The sequence below is a fragment of the Hyla sarda genome, chromosome 7 (genome assembly GCF_029499605.1).
Source record: "Hyla sarda isolate aHylSar1 chromosome 7, aHylSar1.hap1, whole genome shotgun sequence".
Classification (NCBI taxonomy): domain Eukaryota; kingdom Metazoa; phylum Chordata; class Amphibia; order Anura; family Hylidae; genus Hyla; species Hyla sarda.
Window position 1 is genome coordinate 152,895,571 of NC_079195.1, and position 18,026 is coordinate 152,913,596.

General features: G+C 40.3%; 1 protein-coding gene and 1 long non-coding RNA gene across 3 annotated transcripts in view; one reads left to right on the top strand and one right to left on the bottom strand.

The window, feature by feature from the left end:
- LOC130282592 (uncharacterized) overlaps positions 1 to 18,026 on the top strand; it is a 140,835-nt gene that overhangs the window by 58,376 nt on the left and 64,433 nt on the right. The window lies entirely within an intron of this gene.
- Positions 1 to 18,026, bottom strand: part of PRXL2A (peroxiredoxin like 2A) — a 125,830-nt gene that overhangs the window by 23,333 nt on the left and 84,471 nt on the right. For both annotated transcript variants that reach the window (XM_056530962.1, XM_056530961.1), the window contains one exon: positions 10,432 to 10,596. In XM_056530962.1, the coding sequence (XP_056386937.1) occupies positions 10,432 to 10,596 (165 nt within the window). The remainder of the gene's footprint in view (positions 1 to 10,431; positions 10,597 to 18,026) is intronic.

Genomic DNA, 18,026 nt, shown 5'->3' on the forward strand with positions numbered 1-18,026 from the left:
ATACCTATAGTCAATTATTCCATATTGGAATTCTAGTACTTATTATTATTATAAGGTAAGTATTCCACATTGGGATTATTTGATAAGGTAATCCATATAGAGGTTCAGGGAAACTGTATAAAACTTCCAATATTCAACTGCTGACTATATATTAAAATTATTCAATGCAATTATGTGACCAATTATGGCTCAAAGGCATTATTTTAGTGTCTATTAGAAAAATTGGCGAGAAATTATAGAAATGCAGATAAGGTGAACCCTTCAGTCAATCCTAATAGGCTCAATGATTGAAGCCGGTATAGCCGTTTCTTCACGTAACAATTCAACATTTAATTTTCCATGTTGGGGTCCCAATTTACATTGGAAAACTGTAGTAATGATACCGAATTTAAGAGTGAGTGTGATCTTCTATTTAGGCTTTTTCAGAAAGAGATTATCCCAATCGTGCTTATGCACGAGCGAGGTCGATTCCAGGACAGGATCTTTTAGTGGATAAACTGACAACGAAGGTGAATAAAATCATATGGTGATCAAAATAGGAAAATTCTTGTGATTCTTTAACAATATTGGCCCCTTTTGACTTCTGATGAAGACTTGGCAAAGGTACTTACACCAGTTCCATCCATTACATATGGTAGGGGAGAAAACCTTCGAGAGCATTTGGTTCACAGTTTTTATGAGGAAGAGTTTCCTATGACATGGCTGAAATCTTAGTTAAGGTGTCTCATCCATCTGGTCGGTATTCTTTTTGTCAATATTTACCTTGTATGAAAGAGTTCATTAACCTGGTGGATCATCGTACTTATGTTATTAGAGATTTTATAAATTGTCAAACCATGGGAGTCATTTATGCTGCTCAATGCAGTTGCCCTGTATTATATATAGGCAGAAGGATTTTAAAGCACATAAGTTCAATCAAAACTCGGACAGATACACCATTGTCATGCCATACGAGAAAAACCCATGGAAATAATCCCTTGGAACTCCAATTTTGGGGGATCACCCAATGTAAACTGGGACCCAGACATGGAAATTTAAATGTTAAATTTTTACATGAAGAAGGGTGTTGGATATACACAACTTTAATAATTGAGCCCGTTAGAATTGAATGAAGGGTTCACCTATTCTGCATTCCTATAATTTCTTGCCAATTTTTCTAATCGACACTAAAATAATGCCTTTGAGCCATATTTGGTCACATAATTGCATTAAATAATTTTAATTAGAGCACCTCTAGTCAGCAGTTGAATATTGGATAGAAGTTTTATACAGTTTCCCTGATCCCCTATATGGATTACCTTATCAATAAATCCCAATGTGGAATACTTACCTTACCATTTTTATGGTTGTGGTTGGCAATACAAGTTAGAAGATGCCTTATATGATTAAGTACTAGAGTTCCAATATGGAATAATTGACTATAGGTATTTACAGTAACTGAATAATATCACAGATGATATAGTATTTTCATTTCCAATATGGTGTACTCAGTAGTTTTAGTATGAAACAATCCCTCTTAATATAAGTTGAACTTAAATTCCCAATTCAAAACAAGCATTGGGCATTTTTACTGTCCAATAATTACCTTGGCATCTGTTAAACCAGCCCAATTAAAGGGGTAGTCCAGTGGTGAAAAACTTATCCCCTATCCTACAGATAGGGGATAAGTTTCAGATCACGGGGGGTCCGACCGCTGGGGCCCCCCGCGATCTCTCTGTACGGGGCCCTGGCTCGCTGGCCAGACAGCGCGTGTTGATCACCGCATGAAGCAGCGACTGACACGCCCCCTCATTACAACTCTATGGCAGAGCCAGAGATTGCCGAAGGCAGCGCTCTGGCTCTGCCATAGAGTTGTATTGAGGGGGCGTGTCAGCCGCCGCTTCGTGCGGTGGTCAACACGCCCCCTTCCCATGGGCTGTCGGGGCCCCCGTACAGGAGATCGCGGGGGGGTCCGATCGCTGGGGCTAAGGATAGGGGATACGATTTTCACCACTGGATATCTCCTTTAAGTCAGGTGAGAAGGCGCATTGTATCAGATAATGACTATACATAACGATTGACTTACAAGTAGTTTATTAGCTGGTGCAATAATGATAGCGGGGTGCTGCAGCGGAGATCCCGGGGGTCCCCAGTGGCTGGACTCCCGCAATCTGACATCTTAACCCCTATCCTTTGGATAGGGGATAAGATGCTAGGGGCGGAGTACCCCTTTAAGGACAAAATGGGCTGTGTCCTTAAGAGATTAGCCCCTTAAGGACCAAGGACGTACTGGTACGTCCTGAGTCCTTTCCCTTTCTATAACACGGGGCCACGACGTGGCCCCGCATCATAGCGGGTCGGGCCCGGCCTCTAACAATGGCCGGGACCCGTGGCTAATAGCGCGCGGAAGTGATCGCGGTGCCGCGCGCTATTAACCCTTTAGACGCGGCGTTCAAAGTTGAACGCTGCGTCTAAAGTGAAAGTGAAACCATGCCGCTTAGCTCAGGGAGCTGTTCGGGATCGCCACGGCGAAATCGCGGCGTCCCAAACCGCTGTTAGACACGAGGAGGGTCTCCTACCTTGCCTCCTGGTGTCCGATCGCCGAATGACTGCTCAGTGCCTGAGATTCAGGCATGAGCAGTCAAGTGGCAGAATCATCGATCACTGGTTTCCTATGAGAAATGTCCGAATTATAAAAATATATCATTAATTAAACCACACGGTCAATGGCGTACGCGCAAAAAAATTCCAAAGTCCAAAATAGTGTATTTTTGGTCACTTTTTATATAATGAAAAAATGAATAAAAAGTGATCAACAAGTCCGATCAATACAAAAAGGGTACCGCTAAGAAACTTCAGATCACATCTCAAAAAATGAGCCCTTATACCGACCCATACGAGGTAAAATAAAAAAGTTATAGGGATCAGAAGATGACAATTTTAAACGTATACATTTTCCTGCATGTAGTTATGATTTTTTTCAGAAGTACGACAAAATCAAACCGATATAAGTAGGGTATCATTTTAATCGTATGGACCTACAGAATAAAGAGAATGTGTCATTTTTACCGAAAAATTTACTTTTTTCCGTTTCGCCGTAGATTTTTGGGTAAAATGACTGATGTCACTGCAAAGTTGAATTGGTGGCGCAAAAAATAAGCCATCATATGGATTTTTAGGTGCAAAATTGAAAGGGTTATAATTTTAAAAGGTAAGGAGGAAAAAACGAAAGTGCAAAAACGGTCCTTAACCCCTTAAGGACGCAGGACGTAAATGTACGTCCTGGTGAGGTGGTACTTAACGCACCAGGACGTACATTTACGTCCTAAGCATAACCGCGGGCATCGGAGCGATGCCCGTGTCATGCGCGGCTGATCCCGGCTGCTGATCGCAGCCAGGGACCCGCCGGCAATGGCCGACGCCCGCGATCTCGCGGGCGTCCGCCATTAACCCCTCAGGTGCCGGGATCAATACAGATCCCGGCATCTGCGGCAGTTCGCGATTTAAATGAACGATCGGATCGCCCGCAGTGCTGCTGCGGGGATCCGATCATTCATAACGCCGCACGGAGGTCCCCTCTCCTTCCTCCGTGCGGCTCCCGGCGTCTCCTGCTCTGGTCTGTGATCGAGCAGACCAGAGCAGGAGATGACCGATAATGCTGATCTGTTCTATGTCCTATACATAGAACAGATCAGTATTAGCAATCATGGTATTGCTATGAATAGTCCCCTATGGGGACTATTAAAGTGTAAAAAAAATGTAAAAAAAATGTAAAAGTAAAAGTAAAAAAAAAGTGAAAAATCCCCTCCCCCAATAAAAAAGTAAAACGTCCGTTTTTTCTTTTTTTACCCCCAAAAAGCGTAAAAAACTTTTTTTATAGACATATTTGGTATCGCCGCGTGCGTAAATGTCCGAACTATTAAAATAAAATGTTAATGATCCCATACGGTGAACGGCGTGAACGAAAAAAAATAAAAAAAGTCCAAAATTCCTACTTTTTTAATACATTTTATTAAAAAAAAATTATAAAAAATGTATTAAAAGTTTTTTATATGCAAATGTGGTATCAAAAAAAAGTACAGATCATGGCGCAAAAAATGAGCCCCCATACCGCCACTTATACGGAAAAATAAAGTTAGAGGTCATCAAAATAAAGGGATTATAAACGTACTAATTTGGTTAAAAAGTTTGTGATTTTTTTTAAGCGCAACAATAATATAAAAGTAGATAATAATGGGTATCATTTTAATCGTATTGACCCTCAGAATAAAGAACACGTCATTTTTACCATAAATTGTACGGCGTGAAAACAAAACCTTCCAAAATTAGCAAAATTGCGTTTTTCGTTTTAATTTCCCCACAAAAATAGTGTTTTTTGGTTGCGCCATACATTTTATGATATAATGAGTGATGTCATTACGAAGGACAACTGGTCGCGCGAAAAACAAGCCCTCATACTAGTCTGTGGATGAAAATATAAAAGAGTTATGATTTTTAGAAGGCGAGGAGGAAAAAATGAAAACGTAAAAATTTAATTGTCTGAGTCCTTAAGGCCATAATGGGCTGAGTCCTTAAGGGGTTAAAGGGTTAAAGGGTACTCCAGTGAAAAACTTTTTTTTTTTTTTTTTATCAACTAGTGCTAGAAAGTTAAATAGATTTGTAAATTACTTTTATTTAAAAATCTTAATCCTTCCAGTACTTATCAGCTGCTGTATGCTCCGGAGGAAGCTGTATAGTTCTTTTCTGTCTTACCACAGTGCTCTCTGCTGACACCTCTGTCTATGTCAGAAACTGTCCCGAGCAGGAAAGGATTACTATGGGGATTTGCTCCTGCGCTGGACAGTTCCTGACATAGACAGAGGGTTCAGCAGAGAACACTGTGTTCAGACAGAAAAGAACAACTCAACTGCCTCTGTAGTATACAGCAGCTGATAAGTACTGGAAGGATTAAGATGTTTTAATAGAAGCAATTTACAAATCTGTTTAACTTTCTGCTACCAGTTGATTATGAAAAAAATAGTTTTCCACCAGAGTACCCCTTTAACTTCTTCGAGACCAAGGGCATACCTATACGCCCTCGTCCTGCTCCCCTTCTATGACGCGGGGTCACGACCCGACCCCGTCATTGCGGGTCGGTCCCGGCAGCTATCTGCTATTGGGACCAGTGTCTCATGCCGGACACCACCGACCGCAGTGATGCCCGGTTTTAACCTATTAGAAGCCACTATCAAGTTGATCGCGGCATCTAAAAAAAAAAAAAAAATGCAGCAAAATGCAAGTAAAACCACGGTTTCCCAATCAGCTGAGAGGACGGCGAGAAGGCCCTTGCTTGCCTCCTCATCGTCTGATCTGTGCCTCGAAGCTACAGGAAGCCTCAGCAGCCTGGCACAATCGAGTACAGATAACACTGATCAATGCTATGATATGGCATAGCATTGATCAGTGCAAAACAAACAGACGGTGATCCAGCACTTGCAAAACGAAGACAGCTTTATTGAAGATCACTGGGCACAGATTAAACCAACCATATCATCAGACGCGTTTCGAGCGCATTACATTAACCCTTTCACTGCTGAGTGACAGATTGATTACAAGATTTGCAATACTGCATAAAATTACATATACAAAAACACAATCTAGTAAAAACAAATGTGAAAAAGACCTTTGCATGGAACAAGAAAGGGATGTACAATATTTTGCTTCAATAATGAAATAACAATTCTCTGCGAATATTCATTCCCATTGGGAAGCGAGTATCTAACGTAAATTGCCAGTACGCTTCTCTGTCTGCTAATTTTTTTCCGCAAGCATCCCTTTCTTATTCCTGTGCTTACATGTTCTATGGCATAGATTTTGAATCCATTCATGTTACCATCATGTATTGTGTGAAAATGTGTAGAGGCTGCAGATCTGTTGCGATTCGTATTGTTGTTACTATCATTGATATGTTTACGCTCTAATTTTTTACTTTCGGGTGGTATACCCGACATACATTAAGTTACAGAGCGTGCACTCAATGATGTATATTGCAATTTATATAGATTATCAAAAGTTTTTGTTCCATTTGCATTTTTGAATAATTTTGTTTGTTTAGCAAAATTACAGGCAAATTTTATGCCCGCACTTAAAAAAAACTTTTTGCATAAGTCAACCACTCTGGGGAACTTGTTACTGTTTGCACCAAGTTCGGTGACAATTTGTCTGCCAATGTGGGAGCTTTTTTGGGTACTATACAACATCCCTTTCGCAACAAATTATAGAGAATATTGTCTTGTGTTAATAAAGATACATTTCTGTGAATAATATTTAAAATTTTATTGAAATGTGGTGAATAGGTCAGAGTCAGTATCAGTATTTGGCTCCGTTCACTCACATTTTGTTTTGGATTAATTAATTCACTTCTATTTTTCTTTGAGACAATATTTCTAGCTTTATTTAGTGTATGTTGTGAGTAACCTCTGCTCTTTAACCTCTGTTCTAATTCATTAGTCTGTTTGTTATAAGTTTCTATGGTTGTACAGTTATGTTTAATTCTGGTGAGTTCACCAACCGGTATGGCCCGTGTTGTGTGACGGGGATGGTTGCTATCAGCTCGAAGAATTGTGTTTCCAGAAATAGGTTTGCAATGTGTAGCTACTTAGACTGTTTTGTGATGCTCACAATGGTGTTCTAAATAAAAAAAATACCATGATGGAAGAATCAATATGATGTGTGAATTTTAAATTAAATGAATTTACATTCACATAATCAATGAACAGTGGTACGGTCTCGACGTCTCCCCCTCAAAACAAGGAGGAAGTCGTCAATAAATCGACTGTACCACTGTATCCGATCAATGAAAGGATTATCCACAGTAAATATGAATTTGGACTCCCAAAAGGACATGGTGAGGTTTGCTAGGGATGGTGAGTGCCTGGTCCCCATCGATACGCCATACATTTGAACAAAAAAATCCTTGTTAAAAATGAAATAATTTCTGGACATTAAGAACCAAATGGTCATTTTAATGAATTCACACAAGTTCCCAGAGTAGTTGCCATGTGTGCATTAATGGTGAGCCAGGGCTTCCATGGCTACCTGCCACAGGATGCAAGTGTACAATGACACCACATCACAAGATAGCCATGAGAGCCCCGGATCCCATTGTATGCCCTCAATTGCTCTTAACACATACCTAGAGTCTTTTAAATAACCTGGTGTTCGCTGTACAAGTGGTTGGAGCATTACATTTACCCATGTAGACAAAACGCTCCAGCAATGACCCATTGCTGGAGACAATTGGTCTCATGGGAGGCAGTATGATACCTTTCTGTGTTTTGGGGAGGGCGTACATCACCGGGATAACTGCATGGTTAATAGCGTATAGTAAAATAGCGTATAGTAAAAAAAAAAAAAAAGGCCAGAATTGCGTGATTTTTGGTCACTTTGCATACGCTAAAAATTTTTATAAAAAGTGATCGAAAGGTCCCATCAAAACAAAAATAAGGAACATGAACAGACAGAAAATGGGCCGTTGATGGCGCTGGTCCTGATGGAAAGAAAGTTCTATAGACCCTTCTCAGTGTCTAAAACATGATTTATTAGCACAGAAAGCAACGCGTTTCTGGTCCGAACTGGACCCTTCGTCTGGCAAAGTGCATACAACATAGTGAACAGATGCGGTTAAAATACATTCCATCCGCAACCATAAAGGTTACGTTCATTTAGTAATTCACAAACATGGTTTACGCAAATAGCGTAGGTAAACAGAACATCTGCAGCTAAACACCTAATTCCGTACGGGTGCATTACTGCATATGCACTTATGGCCGGGGAGTCAGCAACCAGCAAGTGGCTATTAAGTACTGTCTAAAGAAGTGGTCTCTCTGCTTAAATGTGCGGGGATCGCATTACTAGGAACATACGCCGGCCGGAGAGAGATCCCTTTCTTCTTCTCTGCGGCCGGAGAACAAGGCTGATTGGGTGAGCGGAGCTGAAACTGCTCCTGATAGGTCAGGGGGTGGAGACCTGTGTTACATGTGTTTCACTGGGACTCCGGAGCCGTCAGCTTCCTTAAAGATATGGAGTGGTGGCGGAGTTCAAAAGGGGTGGACCTAAAAAGATAGCTATCACCGTTCGGGTGAGCCTGCTATCACATAGCAGGGCGATATGCAACGGTGGCGGAGATCAAAAGGGGCAGACCTGGCGTAGAAAACTAACAAGGATTATGGGTAAGTACTTAATAGCCACTTGCAGGTTGCTGACTCCCTGGCCGTAAGTAATGCAGTAATGCACCCGTATGGCATTAGGTGTTTAGCTGCAGATGTTCTGTTTACCTACGCTATTTGCGTAAACCATGTTTGTGAATTACTAAATGAACGTAACCTTTATGGTTGCGGATGGAATGTATTTTAACCGCATCTGTTCACTATGTTGTATGCACTTTGCCAGACGAAGGGTCCAGTTCGGACCAGAAACGCGTTACTTTCTGTGCTAATAAATCATGTTTTAGACACTGAGAAGGGTCTATAGAACTTCCTTTCCATCAGGACCAGCGCCACCAACGGCCCATTTTCTGTCTGTTCATGTTACTTATAACTGCTGGGACATCGCTGTTGCTCCAGAGGACCGTGGCTGCAGACCTGAGATCTTATCTAAGGCTATCAAAGGTGTTGTGCTCTCAGCGCAACGCAAATCGGTGAGTACAACAATTAAACCTGTCTCCATCTCATCTTAAACATCTTTCACTAAGGGCGCATATCCCAGTTTTTTTCTTTATCTTCTCTATCAAAACAAAAATGGTACCCATAGATCACGGCGCAAAAAATTATCCTTCATATAGCCCTGTATACGGAAAAATAAAAATCTTATAAAGGTCAGAAGAGGACTATTTTAAACATTCCAATTTTCGTACAAAGAGTTATAATTTTTTTTAAAAACATGCAAAACAAAATCAAACCTATATTACTTGGGTATCCTTTTAATCGTATGGACTTACTGAATAGAAATAAGGGGTCAATTTTACCAAAAAGTGCACTGCATAGAATCAGAAGTCCTCAAAAAAGATACAAAATTGTTTTTTTTTAATTTTTTTTATTTTGCCTCACAAATATTTTTTTCTGGCTGCACCATAGATTTTGTGGTGAAATGAATGATGGTATTAGAAAGTAAAATTGGTGGTGCAAAAAACAAGACCTCATACGGGTCTGTAGGTGGAAAATTTAAAGCGTATTTAAAAAATTTAAAAAAGGAGAAAGAAAAAAACAAAAGTGCAAAAATGAAAAATGGCCCAGTCCTCAAGGGGTTAAAGTCCAGTGATGAGCTGTCTTCAGCACTTGTGCTGAAATGGGTTTGTATGAAAACCTGGATTGGCCCAAGAATGAGCCCCACTGCCAAACCAATTTGCCTTTTATCCCACAAAAAAATCCATGCCAAATAACAGGACTTATCAAAGTCCTTAGCAAGATAAGAGTCTAGTGATGTTAAAGGAGTACTCCGCCCCTGGCATCTTATCCCCTATCCAAAGGATAGGGGATAAGATGTTAGATCGCCGCGGTCCCGCTACTGGGGACCCCGGGGATCGCCGCTGAGGCACCCCGCCATCATTACTGCACAGAGCGAGTTCGCTCTGTGCGTAATGACGGGCGATACAGGGGCCGGAGCAGCGTGACGTCATGGCTCTGCCCCTCATGACATCACGGCCAGTCCCCTTAATGCAAGTCTATGGCAGGGGGCGTGACGACAGCCACGCCCCCTCCCATAGACTTGTATTGACGGGGGTGGGCCGTGACGTCACGAGGGGCGGACCCGTGACGTAACGATGCTCCAGGCCCCTGTATTGCCCGTCATTACGTGCACAGCGATCTCGCTCTGCGCAGTAATGATAGCTGGGTGCTGCAGCAGCGATCCCCGGGGTCCCCAGCAGCGGGAGCCCGGCGATCTGACATCTTATCCCCTATCCTTTGGATAGGGAATAAGATGTCTAGGGGTGGAGTACCCCTTTAACTATCTCCTAGATTTCCCATATATCACCCAGCTTTCCCTGGATGAGATATGTGTTCTTGAAACCTGATATCTACGACATGTACCTTGGGGAAATATAGAAATTCCGATTCTTGTCACCGTCTCACAATAAGTAATGTTTGTGTTGTATAGTAATAACCTAATTATGCCTTATGAAAAAAAAAAAATAATAATTATGCCTAATTAAATTTGCTGACGGTATTAATGAGAGAAAAAAAAACAGAACATTAGAGACTATTGGGAAGATATATAAAAACCTGTGCAGTAGCCCATAGCAACTAATCAGATTACTTCTTTCAGTTTTTAGGTGCCTTTTTAAAAATGAAATAAGCTATTTGGTTGCTATGGGAAACTGCACCACTCTTCCACTACACAGGTTTGGAAAAATCTACCCCTATAGCACTGTCAGTTTAAATGATGAACAGTTATGAACAAAATAATTCTAGTTACCTGGTTCCCAGAGCCAATCACAAAAACTCCACCAAGAATGAAGCCTTCCCCTTCCAGGTTACCCTCATAGCCTGCTTTCCAAGCTCGGCGGAAATTCTGCCATACTCCCAACCGTATGAATCCCATAAACATCATTTTCCTTGTCTGGGGTCCATAAAAGCGTTTCTGTAAAATACAATGGACAGAAGTGGATAAAAGTACGTACCTATCTGATGACTTTGATACATATACAATATGCTAGATAGAGGGCATCTAACTACAGCCTCCACAGAAGCTTCTTTGCTAATTCTATCTGCTAACATACATTGTGCCAGTGTGTGGTGAGTAGACCTTGTTGTATAGTATAGAATGCCAATCAGTTGTACCAGTGTGCTGCATTTCATACACCAGGCTAAATTAAATACCCGCCAGTGTAGGACTGTAGTGTAGTGCTACATGTGACAGCCTTAGAACGTTACACCAAGGTTTGTGAAAAATATGTGACCCTTCCTCAGTCTGTGCCTGATGCCAACCCCTATTATACCTCCAAAAAAAAGGGGAGATAATAAAGATCCCTCTAAATCTTAGATAATGAACACCCTTGGTGTCTTACTAAATATATCCACATAAAAAATACACCAATGAGGTAAATAAAACTTAACTTTTACTTATAGAAAAATAGCAATAAAACAAACCATACATGGTTACCGTATAGAGACCACAAAAGTGAAGGGATAGGAAAAAGGGTACAGGTGAATACCTAATCTTGACTACCTACAATGGGCCCTTCCTAACATAGTGTGGATAGGGTAAGGGGAAAGCGAAACATTAGTAGTGGCAGAACTCCAACACGTTTCATCCTGTAATGTGCAGGACTCATCAGGTAGTATAGCATATTCGATAACAATATTGATGTTCAAGATTTTATAAGCAATAACAGTAACACATGTTATAATGGAGTAGATAGTGAGATAAGGGCAGGTAGATAGAAGCCAAAATGTCAAGCACTGTCTGGAAAAAGTCCGTAATGCAGTCATATAGTAGTCAATAGAGTAAGTGTGATGACACAGAGAAATGGACACTGGGTTCAATTAACAGACAATATATAGCGTATAATTGATATTGATAAGGTGTCCACCCTAGATGTACATATATGGAGACCTAGAAAGAAAATGAAACATACAGATATTCAGTTGCCATGCTGGAAATGCAGAGAGAATAGAAGAGAAGTAGATACAGTGGTCCCTCAACATATGATATTAATTGGTTCCAGGAGAACCATCATATGTTGAAACCATCATATGTCGAGTACATATGTCTATGTAAAAATGGTAATTGGTTCTGGGGCCTCGGAACCATTGTATGTTGAATACATATCTCTATGAGAAACTGCTAATTGGTTCTGGGATGACCATTGTATGTGGAGTGTATGGGGAGTGTTTAACAAACCAGGGTGCCTCCAGCTGTTGCACAACTACAACTCCCAGCATGCATGTACAGCCATTGACTGCATGTTGGGAGTTATAGTTTTGCAACAGCTGGAGGCACACTGATAGGGAAACATTGATGTATGGGGTGTATAGTGTGTATATGTATTGTATGTGATGTGTGACATCGCATACAGTACTGTACAGTTCTTTAAATACCTTCAGGGGAGACAGAATGTCCTCCATTACGATCCTGCCGACTACAGCTCTATAGGAAAGGAAGGGGAGGGCAGCCAGCAGATCATTGGATGCCTGCAGCAAGATGCTGCAGGCTATTGGCTATGGCTGCACTGGGGGGCGGGGCTTACACAGAGCTCACAGTGGAAGCCTGTATGAGTTAGCAGGACAGCATGTGAGTAACAGGAGGCAGAACGGGGCGCACGGGGCACATTAAACAACTATCTGTCAGCTGCTGAAGTTGTCAGCGCTGTCAGATAGCTGTTTGTATGATGGCCCCGACACACAGCAGCATCATATGTCGATGCTGCCTTCAACATACGATGGGCTCTGAGAGGCCATCATATGTTGAAATGATCATATGTCGGGCCATCATAAGTCGGGGGGTCACTGTAAATAGACCCCAGCTTACCTATTAAGGTGCTGAGTTCGGCTTAATATATAATCATAAAGAACAATACAGTTCTAGTAGGTCCCTAAAATATATGAATCAAGCAAAGATATGTTTTGAGAAATCTAAAGCATATAGATATACTAGAAAAACTCAGACAAAATTGATCAAAAACTTACCTAGATAATTACTAGGCAATATAACCATGATAGGGTAAATGATGTACCGAAAAACGATTATAGGCCAAGTCTCCGTGATCAAAACACATAGATAATGACTGAGAGATAAGGAATAAAAGATAACAGAATCAGATTAGATAAGAGCATAAAGAAAGCCAATTCATAATATTGAGAGGTATTTGAATTCATGTAAATACCTGCAAAAACGGAATAGCAAGACATATAGACGCTTCAATGGAAAGATAACCCAAATTCGCTGGACAGGTAACCCAGATACAGTGCAGTTAGGTGAAATGACCTAACTAAGATGTACTATGGAAAGAACACACATTGACATGACAATAAATATGGGTCACTTGGGATGCGCATCCATATGTTACAAAGATCAAATATTGCTCTCTTTTTTATATTACGTACTGGTTAAGAGGTGCAGTGACTGGAGATGCTGGTGATCCGTCCAGGTGGAGGACGCCACTGACATCTAGAGCGCTGAGCGCTCATTTTATATCATCCAGGCCGGAAGCGGAATGAGATCACATCCGTCCGGTGGAACGCATTTGCGTTCCACAATGGAAAAGATAGGAATGGAATATACGCCTGGCCAGTGGAACGCATTTGCGTTTCACAATGGAAAGGATCGGAGCGGGACATACCAAGTCTCTGCCACAAGTGAGGGTATTAAGTGGACATTGAAACAACTTATAGGATGCAATCAGGACTGAATTTAAAATAATATAATTAACAACAAAGATAGCACCTAATTAGAAATGAAAACCAATCAGGCAGTTTGTATAATACCGGAAGTACTGGTGATTTCCTGTCAATGGAACGCAAATGCGTTCCATTCAGTACAGAATATAGAAATAGACAATTAGACAGTGCTGGGCTTGTGACTAAGATGCGATGATATTGAATAAATTCAAATAAAAAATAGATAATATTGGCCAGTATAAAGAACAAAGATATTTTAGATATCATTAAGTGAACAATAGCATATGGGATACATGCTAGTATCATGAATCAAGATAACCAATAATGATACTCTGATCGCAACACGAAATCAGAAGGGGTGGGGGGGGGGTGGAGGGAAGGAGGGTTTGAGGTTATTGATCATTATTTAGATGATAATGTCATACAGTATAAATCCAGTGAGCTTAGTCCAATAATTATTGGTCATCATTAGGATGGTCATATCATATAGTATCTACTAGTCATCATTTGGATGACAATATCATACTGTATAGATCTAATAAAATTGACACCGTAAATATAAGCTTGCTCAAATAAATCATGTAAATGAGAGTGACTCATTTATCCCAGAGGGGGAGACTGTCTGTAAGAGATAAATCCACCTCGCCTCTGTTTGTAATAGTTTGTAATAAAAATTTCCTCCCCTTTGATCCTTCTTCGGTGTATCAATCACTTATAAAAAGATATTGAAAGGGGTATCTGAATGGTATTTCAACATATGATTGGCAAGGGGTTTGTCTCTTTTGCACCTAATATCCCCTATATGTTCCAAAATCCGCCTTCTTATTTCTCTTTTTGTTTTGCCCACATAGCCCATAAGGCATGGGAAAGTTGCCAGGTATATTACGCCATTGGTTTTACAATTCGTGTAATTATAATTTTTAAAAATATGATTGTCTGTGTATCTAGAAAAGGATTTAGATACTCGTATGAAAGAGCAAGCTTTGCAGGAGCCACACCTAAAAAGGTACCCATTACCTTTTTTCCTAGCCAGATGGTTGTTTTTTTGGCAGGGGGTGGGGAGATATAGTGGCTATGCACCAGCCGATCATTTAAATTGTTAGCTCTCCGGTACGTGATAATTGCACGATCCTAAACGAGGTTCCCAACCGAAGGATCAGATTTCAAGATGGGCCAGAATCTGCCAAATAATTCACGTATGTCCTGTGCCGCTGCGTCATAAGTGCCTATTATCCGTGGGAACTGACTGGAGGAGGATGGTTTATTTTTAGGACATAGTAGGGTAGTTCTATCCATCCCTTTCACAGATTTGTATGCGGTTTTCAAGACTGAATTGGGATATCCTCTCTGTTTAAACCTTCCTTTTAAATCCTGTGCCTGTTGGTGAAATGATTCCTCTGACGAGCAATTACGTTTTATTCTCATATATTGACCTTTTGGGATGCCTTTTTTAAGAGCTATAGGATGGTGGCTATCCCAAATCAAAAGGTTATTGCCCGCTGTAGGTTTGCAAAATACTTTAGTCTCAAGATTTCCTGTGGGATTTCTTTTAATGGCGACATCCAGAAACATTAAACAATCCTTATTGATTTCATAAGTAAAATGCAATCCTATTATGTTGTTATTAAGGGAACATAAAAATTCTTCAAAAAGAGATTTTGGTCCTGACCAGATTATAGCGATGTCGTCTATGTAACGACCCCAATAGGTGATGTTATTATGGTATTGTTGGTGGTGATCATTGAAGACGATGGTTTCTTCCCACCAGCCCAGGAGCCGATTGGCATAAGTGGGGGCCACTGGGGACCCCATTGCCGTGCCCCTGAGCTGGTGGTATAGTTTCCGATTGAGAGTAAAGAAGTTATGGGTAAGTATGAAAAACATAAGAGAAATGACAAATTGATTGTGAGCCATTAAATGTACAGTCCTTCTTTTGAGAAAGAAATCCACCGCTGAGAGTCCAGCTGAGTGTAAAATCGAGCTGTAAAGAGATTCTACGTCAATCGAACAAAGCCACATATCATCTTCTAAGGTGACATTTTCTAATTTAAGAAGTAAATCCGTTGTGTCCCTTAGATATGAGGGTAAACTGTACACAAACAGACGCAAAATTTTATCAAGATACATACTGATGTTCTGAGTTAAGTTACCAATCCCAGACACAATTGGCCTACATTTAAGAGGTGTTGTCCCTTTGTGTATTTTTGGAAGTCCATAAAAAGTGGCCAGTCGAGGAAATGATGGAAAAAGAAAATTAAATTCATCAGTCGTAATTAAATTATTACTCTTTGCTTGATCTAGAATCTCTTTTAACTCTCTTTGAAATTTGATCGTGGGGTTGCTATTTAGGACCTTGTATGTAGATGGATCGTTTAGTATACTTAAACACATTTTTTCATAATCCAGATGGTCAAGAAGGACAATGTTCCCACCTTTATCCGATGGTTTAATGATCAGATGGGCATTTTGTTCTAATTCTTTCAGTGACTGGAACTCATAGTAGGATGGTAGGATAGATTATAACTGGTACCATGATAGTTAGAAAGAAGTCGTTCTAGTTCTGTACTAACTGAATCGACTAAAGTGTCGATACAGTCTTCATCCCCAAGAGGTGGAAAACTAGTATGCAAGAAAACTAGCAAGAGAAGGGCCCTTCTTCAGGGTTACGTTCATTATCTAGCAAAAGTGAATTGAGAGCATTCACACCTTCAAGATCCGTTAAATTAATGCCAAGATAGGCACATGTACGCTTATCTTTCAATGCAAAGAACTTTTTCCACTTAATTTTACGAGCAAACAAATGTAAATCCTTTAGCCACTCAAAGATTTTAGGCTGGGAGGTAGGTACAAAGGATAGCCCTTTTCTTAGTAATGATAATTCTGTAACGGTCAAAACATGACTAGACAAGTTGATAATCTGGCTATCCGTCTCCAAAACTCCTATATTTGTGTTGCATGAGTCAGTGGACCCTTCTCCAAAAAAAAAAAAAAAAAAAAAAAAAGGGGACCACTGACTCATGCAACACAAATATAGGAGTTTTGGAAATGGATAACCAGATTATCAACTTGTCTAGTGGGAACATTGTCCTTCTTGACCATCTGGATTATGAAAAAATGTGTTTAAGTATACTAAACGATCCATCTACATACAAGGTCCTAAATAGCGACCCCACGATCAAATTCCAAAGAGAGTTAAAAGAGATTCTAGATCAAGCAAAGAGTAATAATTTAATTACGACTGATGAATTTAATTTTCTTTTTCCATCATTTCCTCGAATTGGCCACTTTTTATGGACTTCCAAAAATACACAAAGGGACAACACCTCTTAAATGTAGGCCAATTGTGTCTGGGATTGGTAACTTAACTCAGAACATCAGTATGTATCTTGATAAAATTTTGCATCCGTTTGTGTACAGTTTACCCTCATATCTAAGGGACACAACGGATTTACTTCTTAAATTAGAAAATGTCACCTTAGAAGATGATATGTGGCTTTGTTCGATTGACGTAGAATCTCTTTACAGCTCGATTTTACACTCAGCTGGACTCTCAGCGGTGGATTTCTTTCTCAAAAGAAGGACTGTACATTTAATGGCTCACAATCAATTTGTCATTTCTCTTATGTTTTTCATACTTACCCATAACTTCTTTACTCTCAATCGGAAACTATACCACCAGCTCAGGGGCACGGCAATGGGGTCTCCAGTGGCCCCCACTTATGCCAATCGGCTCCTGGGCTGGTGGGAAGAAACCATCGTCTTCAATGATCACCACCAACAATACCATAATAACATCACCTATTGGGGTCGTTACATAGACGACATCGCTATAATCTGGTCAGGACCAAAATCTCTTTTTGAAGAATTTTTATGTTCCCTTAATAACAACATAATAGGATTGCATTTTACTTATGAAATCAATAAGGATTGTTTAATGTTTCTGGATGTCGCCATTAAAAGAAATCCCACAGGAAATCTTGAGACTACAGTATTTCGCAAACCTACAGCGGGCAATAACCTTTTGATTTGGGATAGCCACTATCCTATATCTCTTAAAAAAGGCATCCCAAAAGGTCAATATATGAGAATAAAACGCAATTGCTCATCAGAGGAATCATTTCACCAACAGGCACAGGATTTAAAAGGAAGGTTTAAACAGAGAGGATATCCCAATTCAGTCTTGAAAACCGCATACAAATCTGTGAAAGGGATGGATAGAACTACCCTACTATGTCCTAAAAATAAACCATCCTCCTCCAGTCAGTTCCCACGGATAATAGGGACTTATGACGCAGCGGCACAGGACATATGCAAATTATTTGACAGATTCTGGCCCATCTTGAAATCTGATCCTTTGGTTGGGAACCTCGTTGAGGATCGTGCAATTATCACGTACCGGAGAGCTAACAATTTAAATGATCGGCTGGTGCATAGCCACTATATCTTCCCACCCCCTGCCAAAAAACCAACCATCTGGCTAGAAGAAAAAGTAGTGGGTACCTTTAGGTGTGGCTCCTGCAAAGCTTGCTCTTTCATACGAGTATCTAAATCCTTTTCTAGATACACAGACAATCATATTTTTAAAAATTATAATTACACGAATTGTAAAACCAATGGCGTAATATACCTGGCAACTTGCCCATGTGGCAAAACAAAAAACAGAAATAAGAA